This window comes from Sitophilus oryzae, unplaced genomic scaffold (genome assembly GCF_002938485.1).
Source record: "Sitophilus oryzae breed Bouriz unplaced genomic scaffold, Soryzae_2.0 scaffold_41_pilon_pilon, whole genome shotgun sequence".
Taxonomy (NCBI): Eukaryota; Metazoa; Arthropoda; class Insecta; order Coleoptera; family Curculionidae; genus Sitophilus; species Sitophilus oryzae.
In genome coordinates, this window is record NW_022146996.1 from 6,255,846 (window position 1) to 6,277,119 (window position 21,274).

A 21,274-nucleotide genomic window follows, 5' to 3' on the forward strand; every position below is an offset into this window, starting at 1 on the left:
GTCATTGGATATCGCACAAGCTAGAACAATTAACGGTATGCTATGTGAATGGTGTTCGTATTGTTAACGTATGGAATGTTAATGAATGCTTATTTTGATAGTGAACTAAAAATACCACAATACTCAGGGTTGGTTTCAGACATTTTTAAATGCATTTCATAAAGCATTCCGTTTTATTATTATTAAATTATATGAAATCCAACAGTTTTAGCCAGAAAAAGCGATTGTAGTGAATTAGTACAATTTTTTGCTGCTGTAACGTCAAAGTTTCCAACTCCAACTATATTAGTTTTTTTTTGTACTACGCCTTATATATAAAACCGTTAATTATTTATATATTTTGTGACAATAGAGATTAACAATTTTTACTTTTTTCTTCTAGTGGTGTATCATTTGATAACGGCAAAAATTAACTAGGCCCTGTCCAGATTAGCCCTGGCAGCAAAAAGGAGACGTTAACTGAAATCTTTACTTTACTTTTTTTTAACAAAATTACATCTAGATAAAATAATCTACTCTACTTAAAAGGCATCAATGATTTCAAGTTTTTTTTCAAATTTGAAGAAGTTTTAAATGTGCAGGAAATATATTAATCGAAAGATCATAAATATGATCATATTCCAAAAAGTCCGTGTAGATTACACCATCATGGTAATTTTGAAATCAGAAATTCATGTGGATTCAAAATCATCATCATCATCATTTTCAGCTTATTCAACCATTTCCAATTATGATGTAGCTTCCCTCACATATTTAGATACTCTCTATGGTTGAGCCCATTGTTGGGCCCATTGTTTTGCCCTTAATTTCCAAATATTATGGTACCATCTCAAGTCTGGTCTTCCTCTAGGTCTCTTAATTCCTCGTGGGTACCATGCTGTAATTTTGTGGTCCACCTGTTGTCCGTCCTTCTTGCCAGGTGTCCTACCTATTGCTACTTGAGTGATTTGATTCTGTGGATGACATCTGTTACTTGGGCCTTTTGTCGTATCCACTTTATTCTTTTATTCGTTTACGGCCTTTCTTGGTTATTCCCAGCATATTTCGTTCCATTGAGCATTGTGCGACCTACAGTTTCCTTATGGTGTCTGTTTAAGTGTCCAAGTTTCGCATGTATTGGTCATCACCGGCAGTACACATTGATCCTTTTTCTTCTTTAAATAAAGTGACATTCTAGATTTGAATATGATTGAGTTTCTTCCATAAGTACTCCATACCAACTTAATTCTTTGTTGGTTTCTGGTAGTAGAGATCCCGAGTTGTGTATTAGTTGTCCCAAATATATGTATTCTTTTGTATTTCCAGTGCTGTGTTATTTATTAGAATGTCTTTTCTGTCTACACTTCACTGGTGTGTTGTACATTGCTTTAGTTTTTGCTTTGAACTAAAGTTCATTTTGAAACCCACTTTATTGCTGGCTGTATTCGTTAATTTGTGTTTGTAGTTCTTCAGGGCTATTGGCAATAAAGATTATGTTATCAGCGAATCTTAGATGGTTGTGATATTCTCCATCTACTTTTAGTCCCGTGTTGGTCCAGTCCAGTTGACGGAAGATTTCTTCTAGTGTTGCTGTAAACAGCTTTGGAGATATCGCGTCTCCCTGTCGTACTCTTTTGTCATTTGGGATCTCTGGGGTTGTTTTATATATCATTACTCTCGCTTTGGCTTCTTTGTATATATTGACGGGAGTTTCTGTATATGGCCAGCCAATACCATAATAATTTTGCTAGAGCTTCTATTATTGACTTATACAGGGTGAGTTTCCTACGATGTTCTCTATGGGTATCTTGGAAACTACTGGAGATAGAGAGTTGGTTAAATGGGGAAAGAATTGCAGTTTTGTGGGGTTATAAATATGCGCCTTTCAGATTTTTGAAAAAGTTCATGGCTTACTAGATATTTCGAAAAAAACAAATTTCGGTTATTTTAAAACTTGTCCCTAATTCCATTATAAGCTATTTTAGAGAAAAAGTTTTCAGATAAAAGTTGTAGATAATCACATCCTTAATGAGATTGTGTCCTCCGTTTTTTTTTTCTAAAGCCTGTCATTTTTGACATATGACACAAACATATGTTTTTTTAAATGGAAACCATAGTTGGCCATGACTTCATAAAAAGCGTCATTTTTTAAGCTTTTTAGCGATATAAGTTATTAATATGTTTTTTTCGAAAAAATACTAAGTTATAGTCAATTCTTATAATTTTTAAACAATTTCTCTTAGTTAGCCATGGAAATAAGTTTAATCGTCTTTGCTCTCAGAAATGCGAAGCTATTACATCCAAACTTTGTAAATTAAAATAAACAAAAATTGTAAATATGAATTTTTCAAATGAAGAAAAGCGTGTAGGATTATTGGTTCAACTTTTCTTGACCATACATTTTCGAGGATACGTTGATCGGTGAATGTTACGTTTTTTAAAGAACGGTTTTCAAGACATGTTAGAAAAGTGAAATTTAGTTATAGCCAATTCTTATCTTTCTTGGCTAATTTCACTTAGATTGCATGGTACTTATCACGGTATTCATGGTATTATGGATTGCATGGTATTCTTATTCTGTTATGATTTTTAACTTATAAAAAGTCAGAATATATTATTAAACGGTTCTTTACAATTTACATTACACAAACTAAAACTTAAAAAATAATATCACTACATACACTTTAAGTTATTTTAGAAAACTACACGCTTTTCTTCATTTGAAAAAATCATATTTACAATTTTTGTTTATTTTAATTTACAAAGTTTGGATGTGGCAGCTTCACATTTCTGAGAGCAGACGATTAAACTTGTTTCCATGGCTCTAACTAAGAAAAATTGTTTAAAAATTATAAGAATTGGCTATAACTCAGTAATTTTTCGAAAGACACATATTATAGCTTATATCGCTGAACAGCTTAAAGAATGACGCTTTTTATGAAGCCACTGCCAACTATGGTTTCCATTTAAAAAAAACATATGTTTGTGTCATGTGTCAAAAATGACAGGCTTTAGAAAAAAACGGAGGACACAATCTCATTAAGGATGTGATTATCTACGTTTATCTTAAAACTTTTTTGTCTAAAATAGCTTATAATGGAATTAGGGACAATTTTTAAAATAGCCGAAATTTATTTTTTTTGAGATATCTAGTAAGCCATGAACTTTTTAAAAAATCTGAAAGTCGCATATTTATAATCCCACAAAACTGCAATTCTTTCCCCATTTAACCGACTCTCTATCTCCAGTAGTTTTCGAGATACCCATAGAGAACATCGTAGGAAACTCACCCTGTATATCGAGTCGAAAGCCTTCTCAAAGTCTATAAAGACGATAGCTAGTAGAAGTTCGTATATTTTTGTTTAGCTGATAGTTTCTCTAGTGTATGTGATAAATTGTGTTGAAGCCGCTTCTAAAGTCCACTTGTTCTCGTGGTTGTGCAGAGTCTAGCTTGTTTTGTATTCTCGTTGTTTATTATTTTTGTGAATATCTTGTATGTTACTGAAAGTAGGCTTATTGGTCTATAGTTTCTGATTGTCTTCTTTGTTGCCTTTGTTATGAATTAGAATTAATTTTGGCGCCATTCCGGTTTTGCGGTATATGTTTTCTCCTTCTATCGGCGTACTTAAGTATTTCAGCTGTTATTCTGTCGTTCACTGCTGCTTTTCCATTTTTCATATCTTGAAGCGCTTTTTCTACTTCTCTTACGAGAACTTCTGGAGCGTCGTCTTATGAGAGGGGTAGTATTTCTTCTTCATGTACGTTTTCTGGGACTTTATATAGGTCGCTGTAGAATTTTGTTACCAGGCTTATTATTTTGTTTTTGTCTTTTATTCTGATGTGTGTTAATGCGATTAGCTGTTTCTTTCCGATCATGAGGGATTTCTTAGCGTTCTTATAGCTTTTTCTGTTTTCGATTGCAGTTTGTACTAGTTTTTCACTGTAGTTTTTGATGTCTTCTGCAATCTTCTTTCTCATTGTCTTACATAATTCTGTTCAGCTTATTATCTTTGTTACTTCACCCATTCAAAATATATATCTACGATTAGAATTCTTAATCATAGAATTGTTTTAATTGTCTCACATTAGAAAAAAATGTTTTAATTTAAAAACATATATTTTACAATGAGCTGTTATTATCTTTTGCTCTGAAAAAAATCTGTGAACTAGATATAAAATTTTGAACAGGATTATTTGGAATAGTGGGTAACTTTGCAAAAATAAAAGTAGATATTTTACTATCAAAATTTAGTAAAATCGTTACATTATAACAAACTATTTTTTGCATAAAAATGATTGAATTATTATTCATATCTTCTTAACGTTGTTAGTGTTGATTTTGTCTTTTAATAAATCTATTTATGTTCATTATTTTATAAGGTAGCAATAACATATTTATTTTTTATTCTGCCATGTTTTTATGTTTATTCGTTTTATGAATGAGATTTATTTTTAATGTTGTATATGATCTACAACTACTACAGTTTAAACTGAAATTATTTATATCATTTTACGGTTCATACGCTAATATTATTCTTTAATAAATATATTTTTAACAGCATTTGCATGTCTTTTGAAAGTTTCATATATATATAACTAAATTTATATTATGTAGGTATTAAGCTGTTGCATTTTTATTACGTAAATATGTACATAAATACATTTAGTACGCTATTGTATGCTCAGATTATTTTTTATAAGAATACATCATGAATGTGCAATGCAGATTTAAAGAAGGTCAACTAAACAAGATAATGTTTATACGCTATCAGAGTTAACTGAAGAAAAAATGCAGTGGAAAAAATGTTTTCGAACTTATTCTTTTATGTTATTTCCATAAACTGCTTTTTATACTTATAGTCGATATTTTTGAATTAATATATAGAATAAAACATTAATTCACTTTGCACATATCAGTTGCTCTGAATTTTACTTTACTACTTTTTACTTACAATACTTAACTTATAATATATCGTTATATATTCTAATGCTATTTTTTCTAGTTTTCAGATGACTTCCAAACGAGATAACTGTGGCCTTAGTTCCTTGATTCCCCTGTCATGTCGAGACCGTGCCGAAGCCTTCGCCAAAAGCCTACAAACGAGACTTAGTACCTTGGGATCCCAGAACGACTCGGCAGATGAAAGAAGCTGGCTCGGTAACCACGAAAAACCGTTAGCCCTGTCACAACCTTTGCACAATCCAGAAACAGACCGATACCTTGAACTAGAAGCACTCGAGTCACCTTGCAGTCCACAGGAAGAATTAGAAGAAAGCGAATTTCATAAATTATTAAACAATGATAGTTTCAAGACAGGGTTGAACGGTGATTGTCACTGTAAGAAAAACGGCGTGATTAAGCACCATTCTGTTGACAGCGACAGCGAAGTTTTTTACGATTTAGACGATGATCCGCCCACTCAGCCATATACTAACGGAATTGTCCAGTCAGAATCAAGTAAAAGTTTAGAGAGTGAAACTGGTATAGATGTGAACTCAGCTGCGACGTCCAGTAGTAATCCTAGCGACACGTTTGCCACTTCCTTAGATTGTACTCCACAGCCTTCCGTTAGCGATGACCTTTCAACATTAAGCCTCAAGGATGATTGTTCCCAGGTCGAAGATCACACAAGTAAGGAAAATGGTTGCGAGCAATGTAATAAAAATAGGGAGGATATGGGCAATGAAGAAAAGAAGACTGAATTTTTAGAAGTAAATGGTCATAATGATGAGAACTTCTCGAATGGACACGTGGAATGTTTCGTCAGTAATCTTACTGTTATAAATGAATTAGTAGTGGAATGTCGAATAAATTCAGAAGATGATGCTACTCACGAGCCTCAGATAACGGAAGTTATTGTAAGTAAAAGCGAGGCTAATGGTAATGAGGATGATGATGATGATGATAACGATGTTATACCTCGAGTTCGTAGATGTTCGTCATTAAAAACAGGCAAAACCCCACCTGGTACACCAGGTAGAAAGAAAATAGTTCGGTTTGCAGACGTGTTGGGCCTGGACCTAGCTGATGTCAGGACATTTCTAGACGAAATCCCGAAAGTTCCTAAATCGGCCTACGACGATTTGAGCGATGTGGATATCTCGGATTCTTCAGATATCCAAAACGTGAATTGCCTGAACAAATTCGTCGGTGTCTCATCCGAAAAAATCCTAGTTCCATTATTCGAACAGCCTTCCGGATTGCCTAACTTCCTGGATTTGGTCAGGGAGAATCAAGTGTGCTTGGAAAATGCCTTAGTAGATGATCCCGTTCTATTTTTGATAAGGGGAACGGTTAGAGTTAGGAATTTGGATTTCAATAAATCGGTACATATCCGTTACACGTTGGATTCGTGGAAGACATTTGCGGACGTGCAAGCTAGCTATGTTCAAAACTCGTGTGATGGTTTTTCTGATCGGTTTTCGTTCGTGATCTACGCGCACACGTTGACGGTCGGGCAGAAGTTGGAGTTTGCCTGTCGGTTTCAGTGCAAGGGTTGTCAGTATTGGGATAGCAACAAAGGACTGAACTATTGCTTCCAGTGTTTGCCAGCAGCTACCAGTTCGACGACACCAGTGCCGCATCTGAACGATTGGGGTGCCAGCTTTTATTAGTAAGTATCCTTATTTATTTATGGTTTCCTTACTTAGCTCCACACTTACATATTGGAGGAGGGGCCTTTCTTCCTTTATAGAGCGAATCCATTCATCTGTCATATTTCGTTCTTAGCCTGTGTAAAATCACCCATATCTTTTGAGTCTGCTTAACCAGGAGGTACTGCTAAAATACACCTAAATTCAGGACCTTGTGGTGGAACGTTTTCCATCCATTCATTCATTCATTATTCGTCAATATTGCCAGTGTATTAGGTGAGAGTGGTGGTTTTCTTGAGCGGAGTCTGTTAATATTTAAATTTGCTAGGTAGTTCTCGGTTTAGCAATATTTTCATGTATTCTTTATGCAAGTCTTACTTTGTCCTCAGGTTAGTGGGAGGTATATTACTTCTCTCTCCATTTTGAGACATCCACTTTGTTGACGTGGACACTATTCAACCAAATAGGCGCACAGTGTTCGGCCGTTGAGTACACAAGGCTCAAGGCTGATATTCTTCAATCAACGCTGATGCTCTTAGAGTGGATGATGATAATCTTCTGGTGGTGGCGCTGTTTTTTTATTATGCCCCCTGCCTTTTTATTATGTTGTTTGGTGTGCGTATTTTTGCAGCAAGTTTGGTGAGATGGGCCTTAGGAATGATTCTATCTTTAGTTCTATCCAACGTAACTCCTAGATATGTGGGTTGTCTGCAGTGCAAGAGGCGTTTTCTCTCAAAGTATATCGCAATTTCTCTATTTACTCGTTTATTACTGAGTTAAAAAACAAGCTTCTATTTACAGACGTTGGGTTTAAGCTGCCACAAAAACAATGGCGCTCACACCGAACCCTGCGGTAATTTTTTGTTGTTCAGTATTTTTTGTTTCATAAGTATTCTTTAAAGATATTCTTTCAAAAACTTCTTGATGTTTCCTTAGTAATTAAGATTGATAATAAAGATGAATAGACTTTCGTGAATTCTGATACCATCTTATTTGCAAGTTTAAAACTATATGTTTTCTACAGAAAGGTCTAGTTACATATACTCTTTGCAATGCTCTAAGCCCTAAGGCCTTCTTAAATAGATTTGACGAAAGTACGTTTATTCTCTATGTTTATTGTTACCTTAATCAAACTGTGAAAAATAGTCATATGAAATGTAGTCAATCAATATTTATAATTATTTATGTTTTTGTTATTTTTTTCTAATAACTGTCGACATAATATGAATTAATACTCTACAAACACTATTATGCAATTAAAACATTTTTGTTTATTTTAACAAAACCTTCAAATATATTTACGCCTAATTAACAATTCACATGTTAAGGTAGGTCGGGTTACCCACTTTGTTTATTTATCGCTTATAATATTGTCACAATCGAACTGATGATAACTGTTCTAACATATATGTAAATCCAATTAATAATGCATTTGTTTATAGATGAGGGTTAGTTATACTTGATAAAACTTTTTTTATGAGATTGAATCAATTATAAAAATGATCAGATACATCTTTTATGTAAATCAATATTTAAATTACTTAGTGTGTTCCGACATTAGAAATTATTTATAGGTTTGATAATAATATTAAATCGTAATGTCATATGAGTTAATTGTAATATACTAACTTTACAGGTGTAAAATTCTCAGATATTGTCAGTATTTGTGTTTATATTCTTCAAATTTACTTATTTAACTCCTCCTTTGTCCGAATTTGCAAGAAAATTTAAGATTTGTCTTTAAGGCATATTTAAGTTACTTTTAATACTACTTCTGTGTATTACGCTATGATTTTTACATGATACGTATTTTATAGTAAAAGGCAAAAAATCAGTGAATGTTAACAGTTTCAGTTGACAGCACACAAATTTGCTTTAATCAGATTTGTCGTAGCGTAACTGCATCTCTCTTCCGCCGAATGCGTTCTCTCTCTATCGTGTGCGCGACCGGTGCTATCCTCAAGTCTCTTCCTATATTTGTCAAACTGTACTAGTAAAAGCTCACATTCACTGATTTGCTAAAACTATATCAGTAAAAGTTTATCAACCAATTTTGAAACAAACTATTTCTAGTGAATGTCTGCATTCACTGGATTTTACTAGTCAATGCTAGCATTCAAATTCGCTTTGCTTTTCGAATGAATGTCTTCTAGCAGCTGCCCGTAACTTACCTATCATCCGGTGATTACGGTCACAGTCGATCGATACAGGAGCTGGAAATTTGGAAATTTGACGTTCAATTTGAAATCAAGACATTCGAAGCAATCAAATTTGTATTAAAATATAGAAAAAGCTAAAGAATCACAAAAAAGGGTAACCCAAGGGTATCCACCATTATCTGTTAAAACGACCATTGTTAAAAATAGATGCAGTTTTTTCTTAAATTACTTAAAATTTGCTTGTCCAAAACTCTTCAAATTTGGCATGTGCATTCAGCATGCGCAGACCTTTAAAAAACTTACTTACAACTTTGCTGTAAAATTAAAAGGGGAGCCAATATCTGGATAGTCAAAAATTTGCAAAAGATTTCCTATGTTTCCAATGACGACGCACCACCTGATATCAAATATACAGTACGTCTGTCCGCTCTGTAACTACGGGGTATCCGTGAGAGGGGAAACGATATTCTCTCGATGTTTTTCGTAAAAAAATAGACGACGCGTCCCATCAATAAAAATTCAACAAATTTGCAAGTAGCCAATAAAATGAGTAGGCGGAGAGATTTGCGGTGACGCACTCGTCAAATCGACGTAAAAAATATATTGCTGTTTATTTAAATGTTTTTCGTCCGCATTCCTTTCATAGACACAGATCCAGCAGATGTACTGTAGTTGTCGTTTCATAAACTTTAAATATGATATCTTTTATAAACTTCTGATATCTGTTTAAAATGTTAAGAGATAATCTCTGTATTAATTCTAAAATAGATATTTTTTGTTATAAAACTTGGGTGTAAAGTAACTAATGGGATGAAAATCCCAAATATATTTCAATGATTAAATGGTACAAAAGATAACTACTAAAGACATAGACATAAAAGATGTAGTTTTTTTGTTTCGATAGATATATATTTTTAGGACAGGAAATAAGAAGATCCTTACATTGCATTATACAATACTATATCTAATTATATGAAGCAATAATTTGATTTTATTGTGGGCACATGTGTTCCTTCGGGCATTGTCAAGACATTAAATCTATAAATAACTGAAACATTGTATATAACATCAAATAGGTTTTCGTTTGAAATATTTGCACTGTGATTTTAAAGACCATCATCTCACTACCGCACCGGTCTGTGTCGGATCTAATTTTAGGTTCGCCTACCTTTAGCTCGACTTTTTAACTCGTATGTAATGACCCCGTGTTTGTATTTGCGGGTACTGCTTTTAGCTTTACACACGTGATGATTAGAAATAATAAGGGAAATATGTCTGAAGCCTGGAGTTTAAGAATTTTTACCAATGATGCAGCAGTTTTGTCTCTTTTTCTCTCTTTATTTCCATCAAAATTTGTTCTCATCATCATATTCAGCTTTCAACTTTATTCTACCTTTATTCCTCTCTTGTCTATATTTCTTTTATTTATGTCTTTCGTTGTTATGTTGCTTGACTCTATTTTGTTTTTGTTTTTAATTTTGTAGCTCCACCTTAGTTCTCGCTCTGGTATTAATATGTTTTTGGTGTACATTTTTTATCAGTTCTTCTGGCTAGGTTGGTAACCTGTCCAAATAATTGCTTAATAATGTGGGAAAATTATTGTTCATTTTTTACAAGGTTTTATTTATTTTACCTGTACGTTGGGTCAAATCTTGCGAGCTGAATTAAAACCACTTTCTGACGTTCAATTGTTTGAACTGTTTCAAATTTGATATACTTTATATATGCGTATCTTCCATGATAATGCAATATTATGGTACCTTGTTCGTCGGGCATCTATAGCCTATAATAATTTTATAAAATTATTTACTTAGGAACCTAAAGTATGTACTAGGACGTATTTCAGGAAAATATTTTAACTTCTACTGGTGGTGGCTCAAAAAGGAGTGAGTGGATCCCCATGATTTTTTTAAATGCAACACCTTGTATATTATTATTTCATTTTTGGCGTCGTTTCTGATCCTTTTACATAATCCTAAAATATTATTAAATGTATGTATTTTGATAGTTTCAGAGACAATAAACAAATTAAAAAATATTATTTTTAAAGGCTTCTGGAAATTCCGGACAAGTGAACTCTGAAATCCGGACAAAATCCGGATGTCGCAAAAAAGAAACTATAAATTTATTTATGAACTTTTAAAGGGGACATTAAGAAGGGAATGCTCTAAGCATTTCTTCCATAACCGCACACTTACGTTTCGGTATTATTAAATACTTTTTATACGGGGTGCGCCTCAAAACTTGGTCACCCCTATAACTTTTTTATTTTTATGACATAAATTAGGATTGATTGACGTAGACAATTCTTTTTGGCCACTTCGTGTTTCACTGGAAATGACTAATACTTTTGATTTTTAAATGGCGCCCTTGGTATTTTTTACTTTATATTCAATGGAAATAATACCCTGAATACAATGACATATCATATGTCAACTTTTGACATTTTCGCATATGGTTTATTTGAAATTGTAGCATGCGGTTCATAACGACAATTTGACTCGAAATACCAAGTGTGTGGTACCAAATTATTCGCAAAAAAATGCATTTTCTAAATATGATAATGAGTCACCCTCGTTCCATTTGAAAAAAATGAGATATGATTAACATTGACATTTGATGACATTGACATTGACATATGATTAACATTGACACAAAATTGACATTTTTGCTTAAAACAAAATTGTATTTTAAATTTCAATCTAGAGTGCCATGGCTGTATTAAAAATACTCATTTTTAATCAAGGCGCCTTGGAAAAATAAATTTGATCGTCTAATGTTTTTAGTGACTTGTCCTGGCCGGTTAAAAGATGCCCAAATCGTATTTTTAGTCATATCTCATTTTTTTCAAATGGAACGAGGGTGGCTCATTAATATATTTGGAAAAAGCATTTTTTTACGAATAATTTGATACCACAAACTTGGATTTCGAGTCAATATTGTCGTTATGATCGGCATGTTGCAATTTCAAATAAACCATATTCGAAAGAGTCAAAAGTTGACATATGATATGTCATTCTATTCAGAGTGTCATTTTCTATCGAATAAAGTAAAAATATACTGATGGTGCTATTTAAAAATCAAAAGTTCTAGTCATTTCCCGTGAAACAGGAAGTGACCAAAAACAATTAAATACGTCAGTTAATCCTAATTTATGTCATACACTAATATAGTAAGTTTGGTTTTTTTATCTGAAAAAATAATAAAGTTATAGGGGTGAGCTACTTTTGAGACGCACCCGGTATTTTAATAATTTTAATATTATTCGTAAAATTTAATATTGCACCATATTTTATATTATATCGATATTTTAAAAAATATTTACTAAATAAGTACCAATATTGTGTTAAGGCACCTTCACCAGATTGTCATGATTTTTTGCAATAACACAAGATACAGACATTTTTTTACTGCTTGCTAATCTGTAGACATGTATCAGCTTTCAAATGAAACAAAAATTTCAAATTAACAATACCATTTTTAAATAAGCTTAATAATTAATTAATGTTAGATTTTGATTTTTTCAGGAGCTTTAAGACGCAGTGGAACGCAACCCCAACAAAACAAGATGCAGCGGAAAACCTGTTTCTGGCTTCGTAGAGAAGAGAATCAAGCTGTCAAATAGAGAAAAGTAGCCAAAATCGAAGACTGTATCCGCAATTTTGTGAGGCAATAATATGGCGCCACTATTATACAGGCGCGTTTCAAAATATTTTACGAAATTCAAAATAACAATAGAACAGAAAAAAACTAATAGTTGTATTAGAAAGAGCCACAATAACGACAAATTATTTAAATCTCGTTGTTGTTTGTCTTGTTTGTGTTGTTATCATATTTATTTTTATACTTACCAGAGTCAATAATATTAATATCCAACATATATTTTACAAGATAGTATTTTTACATTCACGACGGATTTGTAAATATAATACAACATTAATTTAAATTTCTTAATATAAATTTTATACGTCATCATTTTTTTAATATACAGGGTCTCAAAAAATAGTAATAAATACTTCGGTGGGGATTCTACAGATAAAACGAAAACAAAAAGTTCCTATGAACATATGTCCCAAAATGCTTCCCGAAGAAATTACAACCCTCGAAAAGTGAAGTTAGGTTAGGTTATATTAATAAAAATAAAATATATTATTTTTATTAATATATTTTATTTTAAAGAACATTGGTAAACCGTTTTTCTTGAAACTTGGTACTCTTACACACATTTTAATGCCAAAAGTACAAGCGAATGGCGATAGTGTAAAATTCCGTAACAGCCTTGGAAGAGTACTTTCTATTAGGGTAAAGGGTACTACTGGTGGTACTTCTTTTATCCTTATAGATACAGTAATTTCATTAAATGAAAATTAAAGCTAGACCTTTTATGAAATGGTGCTCTTCGTTGATCTCGAAACAGTGAACGGTTTTCAAGACATTTGTGTTTAAAGGTTCCGCTGCATCGATTTTATCATTAGCGAAATCACGAGATTAATTTATTTAAAATTTATTTACATTTTATCATTTCACTAATACCAAAATCGATGCTTCCTAATCTTTAAACGCAAGTATCTTGAAAACCGTTCACCTTTTCGAACTAAACGAAGAGCACCTGTTTTAGGGAAAAAAGTTCTAGCTTTTTATATCTTATATGTTGAAATTACTGTATATCTGATAATTAAAAAAAACAAATATTTAATACTTTACTATCAGAATATAAATGAAAATAAAATAAAAAGTCTTGGTCCTGACCCGGATTCGAAGTCTAAATCATCGGTTCGTGGTCTGGAACTCTACGCACTGCGCTATGGAGAGATGTTCGATTTTTATTCAATACTAGAATTTAAAGGACTAATAAAAATGTAGAATCTTCTTTCAATGCGAAGTAGGGAACGCAACGTTTACCGGCAGCCAGACGGGCCGCATGCTGTTCTAGAGAGCATAGTAAAATATATATCAAATAGCCAGACGTCTTAAAATACTTGTTTTTCCGACGTTGCTAGCTCTCGTACTATATATATGTTCATAGGACCTTTTTGTTTTATTTTTTTCTGTAGAATCACACACCAAAGTTAGATACACTATTTTTTGTCACCCTGTATAGAGACGATCCCTATAAATGGGAAATCGTAATTTTAACTGCACCATTATATAGAAATTAATATTGAATTACCCGGGCATGTATTTATAAAATTACAAATACAATCTACATATACGTAATGTTAGATGACATAATATTTATGTTCAGAACATTTAAATTCAACATGGCGAATCAATGCATTTAAGAAAACTTCAGAACAATCTGACTACTTTCCGTGCAATGACTGTCAAACGAGAGCATCCATGACGGCGACAGTTGTTATCCATGGTTGTTATCATCTGTCATTTGTGCCATTTTTTGGATATCGTCTGTCGCAATTTTCCTTGACTCATTGGACAGACCTTATCATTATATGACTTAGTTGATGTTTAAACTCAATTTTATTATATTAATTATGAAAACAGATATATATTTTTTTGAATAAAAGTCATATTAAATGGCGGTACTTTCGGAAATACCGGAAGTTGACAAGATGTTAGTTGGGGTTTGGAACCTTTGGTGTTATTTACACCAAAACACTTTTACTTTTACATTGGACGCGCGTTTCGCTAACCATATTAGCATCATCAGCAGATAATCAAGACTGTCAGTCTTGATCATAGTGTTTTATTTTGTTAAGATGTTTATTGCTATATGCCCTTATTTCTTATTTAAGATTTAAATAACCTAGAAAATATAATGAAAAATATACAGCGTGCAAAAAAATTTTACGTATGAGGTGATTGATATCAAAATTCGTCAAACTTTAGAAGAAATTCAAATATATAAAAAGTAAATCCTGGTATCCATTTAAAATAAGGTAACTGCTGTCAACTTTGAGTATTTCCAGAGGTGTTACCATATTAAATATTTTAATCAAGAAATTGCATTGTATAATATTGCACAAAGCTACAAACTAAGTATTTCTGTTCTTGAAATTCCTACTGCACGCTCTTTCAGGCACACTCTGTATATAGCATTTGATAATCATTTGTGGTAACATAATTATTTAAGGTCCTATAAAATTAATAAATTCGAAGCAATAAAATAAATGCTGTAATATTCCAGTATTATCCCCACTAAAACAATAGTTACAGTGAAAATACCTTATAATCGAAAAAAAACGGCGTCAGCGATGGGTATGAAATGAAGATAGCTGTCATTTTATATGTAAATTTATGTGGGAAATGTCATCGATCGTCATTTCCCAGCCAACTGGATGCCGTGTTTTTTTTTGATCATACGGTATATGTTTTATATAAGACGCTACTGGGTCGTTACTGAAACCAATATCTCAGTCGGATTTAGCCACTAATAAAAACACTTAGATTTTTTCTATTAGTGCAAGAAGGTGTTAACTAACAAATTTAAAATTTTGAGAAAATGAAGATATTTGTTTCATGTTTGGAACGTTATATATAGTAAGTGTAAATAACACTTTTGTAAATGCCCGTATAGGTGTCACAATTGCTATCTCGTATATTATATTACGGTTTTGCTAACATATAGAGCAAAAGTTAACACCTTGTTGGATAAAATATTTCAATTTTTGCAAATATGTTAGTTTTTCTTACTTTCTTGCACTAATAGCTTCAATTGATAATAGAATATATTCAATACTCTTTAACTGAACCGTCTATTATTTTTGATGTACAGGGTGTCCCAAATTTGAATTTTATCATTGGGATCTCGGAAACTACAAGGATACAAGGTCGGTTAAATGGGGATAAAGTTGCACAATTTGATGCTTATCAATATGCCATATCTTAAAAGTTTAAAATTTCCTAATAGTTCTGAAGATTTTTGGAAAAATGGAATATTCCATATCGATTTCATTTTTATTTTGTTATTTGTTACTACTATTTGAATAGATTTAACGAAATAAACTTCATGTTCTCCTTGCTACTTCTTTTGTCTCTTAAAATGAGGTTGTGCAATTTATTTTGTTATATCTATCTATTCAAATAATCATAAGAATGAAATCGCATATTGGTTTTTTTGCAAAAAAGTCTTTGAAATTTTTAAACTTTTTAAGTGTCATCTTGATCAGCATCGAATTAAACAACGTTACCACCGTTTACCCGACCTCGCATATCTCTAGTTTCTGAGATCCTAATGATGAGGCTCGTATTTAGGACATCATGTACAGATAAATTAAATACATAATATCAAATTTATAACTTATTTATTAAAAGGAACATTTAAAAGTGTTATTTTTTGTTGATTAATACAAATCCAATATTTGTGAAACAGTTAAGTGTGTTTTTTTTTATTGATTTTATAAATTTCTTCATGAAACCTTCTCAGATATTTATTTCTGTCCTGGATTCCAAACAGTAGTATTTTACCTTAAAAATATATAATTTAGTTTTTTAAAGTTTTGCTATATCAGCCACGAACTATTTAGATTGATCAGTTTGTAGTTTTGTAGAATCTCTTTAAATGTTATCAGTTTAATTAGTAGATCTAGAGACTAGGAAAAAAGCTAAGAAATAAAATATAAAAAAAAATAAAAAAACTAAGTATTCAGTGTAATATTTTTATTATATTTTTTGAGAACTGTTAAATTGAATAAAATATATTCGGAACATATAGACATATTTTGACTATTTCTTTGAATATATTATTTAAAGAAATACTCCTCAAGTCTTTTTAGATTAGATTGATCAGAATAACATGCATAGCTAGTCATATTGTTATTGAATTTAATGCAATGGTTCGTTCAACAGCTTCATCTATATTAAACAAAAATATTGGAAGCTGCTAGTTTTAAAAGAATCGTAAGATTTTGTCCATTTCAAAAATGTTATTTTCTATATAGACAAATATTTTAGATGGTGATGCCATACTTTTTTAGATCTCTGCTGTTCTAAGTTTAGATATTTTATTCGTTTTCAATTGGATCATGTTTAAGCTACAAACATTAATAAAGTAAGCTTGAAAAGTAATTTTCGTTATAATAGTTTTTTAGTAACATCTGAGAAATATAAAAAAAACATAAAAAATAGATAATTACTTATATGGGAGTAATTTTATAATTACTATTTATATTCTAAAGTAGAAAGAAAGTAGATAGAATAGTAGACAATAAGTTCGCTAAAAATTATTGTTGTTAATGTATGAGGTGTTCCAAATTCGACGGCGACCATGGAGATATTGAAAACCATAGAAGATAAAATTCCGTTTTACAAATTAAAAATATCCGAGTTCTTCAGAAGAAATTGGAAAAGAAAGTGTTGTAAAATGGTTTTTAATTTTTTTCTGGCTCTATATTAAAGAGATATTTTAAAGTAAATGCTACTTAACATTGTCACTTCTCAAATAAAAATTTGCCCGTGTTTAAAATAGTAAAGTTGATGATAGTTTCTCGGAAACGAAACGTTCGATTGGACATTTAACAGCACTACCAAGCTTTATAAGAGAAAATGACAAATAATGATGAAGTGGCATATATTTTAAATATATCTTTTCTAATAAAGCCATCCCAGTGGTCACACTCAAATTTGGGACACCCTATACAAGGAAATAGATAGCAATGTAAAAACATACACATATAATGAATATACATATGGAATTTATATAATAGTTTTAAATCTCTTTTGATCTTGTATGTTTATATGTATTTTGATATAAAAGGAAAGCTCTACTAAATTTTATATACAGGGTCCGGCAATAGTGCGTCGGGCATCTGTAGCTCCTAGAATCAAAAACTTGAGAATTTTGTTTAAGTGCAAACCTAAAGTATGTACCAGGATGTATTTCAGGAAAATATGTTAACTTCTATAGGGTGGCACAAAAAAGTGTGAGTGGACCTGGATAATTTTTTTTAATGGAACACCCTGTATATTATTGCATTTTTGGCTTCCTTTCAGATCATTTTACATAACCCTAAGATATGAATGAATATATTTCGATAGTTTCAGAGATATTAAATAATAAATCAAAAATATATATTTTTCAGCCCTTCTTAAAAAAATTATTAAAAATACAGAAACTGTCCCGAAATCAAAAGTATATTAGTAAATACCTAATTTTTAGCTGGTCTGTTCTTACTTTGCTATAAATATGGTAATCGTAAATCATACAGAATGTTCAATATTCTACGCCAAACTTTCTAAAATATAAAATATTTTTTCTTTGTTTTTTTAAATGAAACACCCTGTATATTATTTTTTTATTAGATCGAGAGTTAAAAAATGAACATTTTTTGTATTTAGAGTATTTCAAAAATTTTAACGGTTTCGCAGATACACGCAGTATTATTTCATATGGCGCTTTCAATGGTAAAATACGAGAGAAAAATCATTGGGTGGGGCTTTGATAAAAATTTACTGTGAAAAATGCCATATGAAATATAAAACCGCAAATATCTGCGAAACCGTTACAAATTTTGAAATACTCTAAATAGAAAAAATGTTCATTTTTTAATTCTCCGTCTATTGAAAAAATAATATACAGGGTGTTCCATTTAAAAAAACGAAGAAAAATTATTTTACATTTTAGAAAGTTTGGCGTAGAATTTTGAACATCCTGTATGATTTACGATTTTCATATTTATAGCAAAGTAAGTACAGACCATCTAAAGTAAATACCTAAAATAGTTTTGATTTCAGAACAGTTCTTGTATTTTTAATAATTTTTTTAAGAAGGGCTGAAAAATATATATTTTTATTTATTTTTAATATCTCTGAAACTATCGAAATTTATTTATTCATATCTTAGGGTTATGTAAAGTGATCTGAAAGAAAGCCAAAAGTGCAATAATATACAGGGTGTTCCATTTAAAAAAAAATCATCCAGGTCCACTCACACTTTTTTGAGCCACCCTATAGAAGTTAAAATATTTTCCTGAAATACATCATGGTACATACTTTAAGTTTGCACTTAAACAAAATTCTCAAGTTTTTTATTCTAGAAGCTACAGATGCCCGACGCACTATTGCCGGACCCTGTATACGTCTAATGTTATCGAAAATATATACAGAGTTTTAAATATGTATAAGAAAGCATTTATTAAAACTTTCAAAACTATATTATTATACTATGTATGTATTTTTCAATTCGATAACTCATTGGAACTTAATATAAACTCTTTTTATATGTTTGTATATATAAAATACTATAATGAATCCGAAAATACTAAAGGAAATTCAAGATCTGTGTTTACTATAAATTCTAAATTAATTATTTCATTATTGTATTTGATTAATTATATTATACTCAAAAGTAGAGACTGACGTTACGTTTTACTGTACATATACGTATATTTAATGAATATATATCTAATTGTTATACTATTGGTCAATTTATTATTATGTACTGCTAAAAAAGGAGAATAATTTATAATTAAAAAAAAGTTTGTTTAGTGATATACGTTTTGAAATGAGACAATTTAAGCTTTTTATTGCAATATTCTTTATTTAAAGGATATGTAATGTATATATATGTAAATATTTATATTATCTGTGAATCAGGCTGTGAAAAGTAATCCCTGGCAGTGGTGGAAAGAAATATTATAACATTTATTAAATTATTTTTGAAACGGAATGAAACTCAAATCTATATCTCAATACAGATATATACAGTGTCTATATTAACAATATTAAAAAATATATAATTTGTTTAATCTCTAATTATTAATAATAATATCTCACTATGAACAGCGGCGTTTAGATCAAAATATATATTCTATGTAAAATAAATCTTTTATCTTTTAAAATTGTAGTTTTCCTAATTTCTCCACCTTTTTAGTGACTGAGTAGTTTAGTTAGTCTTTTACATGAATAAGTTACTGAATTTGTCTAAAGGAACTATTAATATACTAGTATTCAATCCAAAATATTCTATTTCTGTTAAAGAATACATGTGGCCTGTTCCACTGCGGCCTTTTCAGATCTATTGTGGTTTCAGATCTATTCTCCAGGCCTATATCGTTTTCAAAAACTCCATCAACTTGGAGACTGAACCCTTCATGTAACTCTTCATCAATGACATATCATTGTCTAGTACCACAGAGAATCGGACATCTGGTAAACTGTCACACCGACATAAAAAAATGGCAGCCCTGTACTAACAATGTTGAGCATTATAGCTTTGAGTATCTGTCTTAGCTTATCAGGTCAGCCGTGAATTTTGGCGAATGTTCTACTATTGAACTTTCTCGCCTTTCTCTGCCCTGGAGAATTTCTCTGCCATGCTTGAGATTTGTTGCCAACCCACTGCTTTGCAACCATTTTTGCGACTGCTTTTACAACGCCGCAGAAGGGTTCTATCGTTGATTGAAGAAATAAGAAGATGCGCAACCTTATGGACGATTTCGTGGGACAAAACCTGTCCATGTACCTGGCGTTACCGTCAGCCTGTCCGAGAATTCCGAGATTTAGTTTAGCTCTGCGCCACTGCGCGCTAATCGTCGTTTACAGCGCAGCACATCAAGAATACCGTAGTTTTGCTTTCAGTCGACAGAGTGAGTGGTTGCCGGAGACAGTGTTATCAGAACTACTGATTAATACGTACATTTACGGATTTTGGGTATAGTACGTTAATAATACCGATTTTCTATTATTAAATAATTTAATATAATGTTATATGATTAAACAAAAAACGACGTCAGAGTTGGCTTGGAAATGAAGATTGCTCATATTTCATATGTACAATATTATGGTAAATGTCAATAATCATAATTTCCTAGCCAGCTAAACGACTTTTTTCGATCATACGACATATATTCAGTACCTATAAAAGAATTTTTATTTTTGTTGTTTATTCTATGTTTAAAACGAATAAATTTTCAATACATAAACGCGGATTCTTCATCCAAAGATATTTTCGTCAAACGTATTACAGATATTACACATTTTATGGCAACACTATCGCTTTCAGATCCACACCGTCTTCAATATGCCTTCGCTTCGAATTAGAGGAAATAAGCGTTTGATGTGTTACGATTATATGTGTACAAATCATCCTTGTCACGAATTCGCCCATTAGGTTTCGTATCTTAAAATCTTACATTATTACATTTGGGTGTTGGAACCTTTGGTGTTACAACAGCAAAATAAAAACACTAAATTACCACAATCAAGCTCTCCGACTGTGAAGGGCACGGAAGGCCAAACTCCAACTATGGAAGGGTATGTATACCTCCTCATTCTATATTCTACATCATCAGCCTATGATTAAAACTGATTTAATTAAAAAAAATAATTTGAAAACGAGTCTTAATCATTTGCTGATGATGCTAACATGGTTAGCATCAAGGAACCTCGGATTAGAGGAGACCTGCTGCAGGTGGATAGACTGCATGCTCAAAAGTCGAGTGGCATATACCACCCTACTAAATGAGACTGTAGCAGTCCGGGTGGCGGGAGGATGCCCGCAGGGTGGAGTTCTCTCCCGTCTGCTGTGGAATCTCGTTATGGACGGACAGATAGTCTCACACGGCTTGATAGTCTCAACAGGGCTG

At 31.7% G+C, this 21,274-nt stretch overlaps 1 protein-coding gene across 1 annotated transcript in view; it reads left to right on the forward strand.

Annotated features, from left to right (window-relative positions):
- LOC115885743 (glycogen-binding subunit 76A-like) overlaps positions 1-12,699 on the forward strand; it is a 426,966-nt gene extending 414,267 nt beyond the window's left edge. Inside the window, exons 3-4 of the mRNA XM_030904752.1 lie at positions 4,983-6,593; positions 12,260-12,699. Of these exons, the coding sequence (XP_030760612.1) occupies positions 4,990-6,593; position 12,260 (1,605 nt within the window). The 5' untranslated portion in view covers positions 4,983-4,989 and the 3' untranslated portion in view covers positions 12,261-12,699. The remainder of the gene's footprint in view (positions 1-4,982; positions 6,594-12,259) is intronic.
- The last annotated feature ends 8,575 nt before the right edge of the window (positions 12,700-21,274 follow it).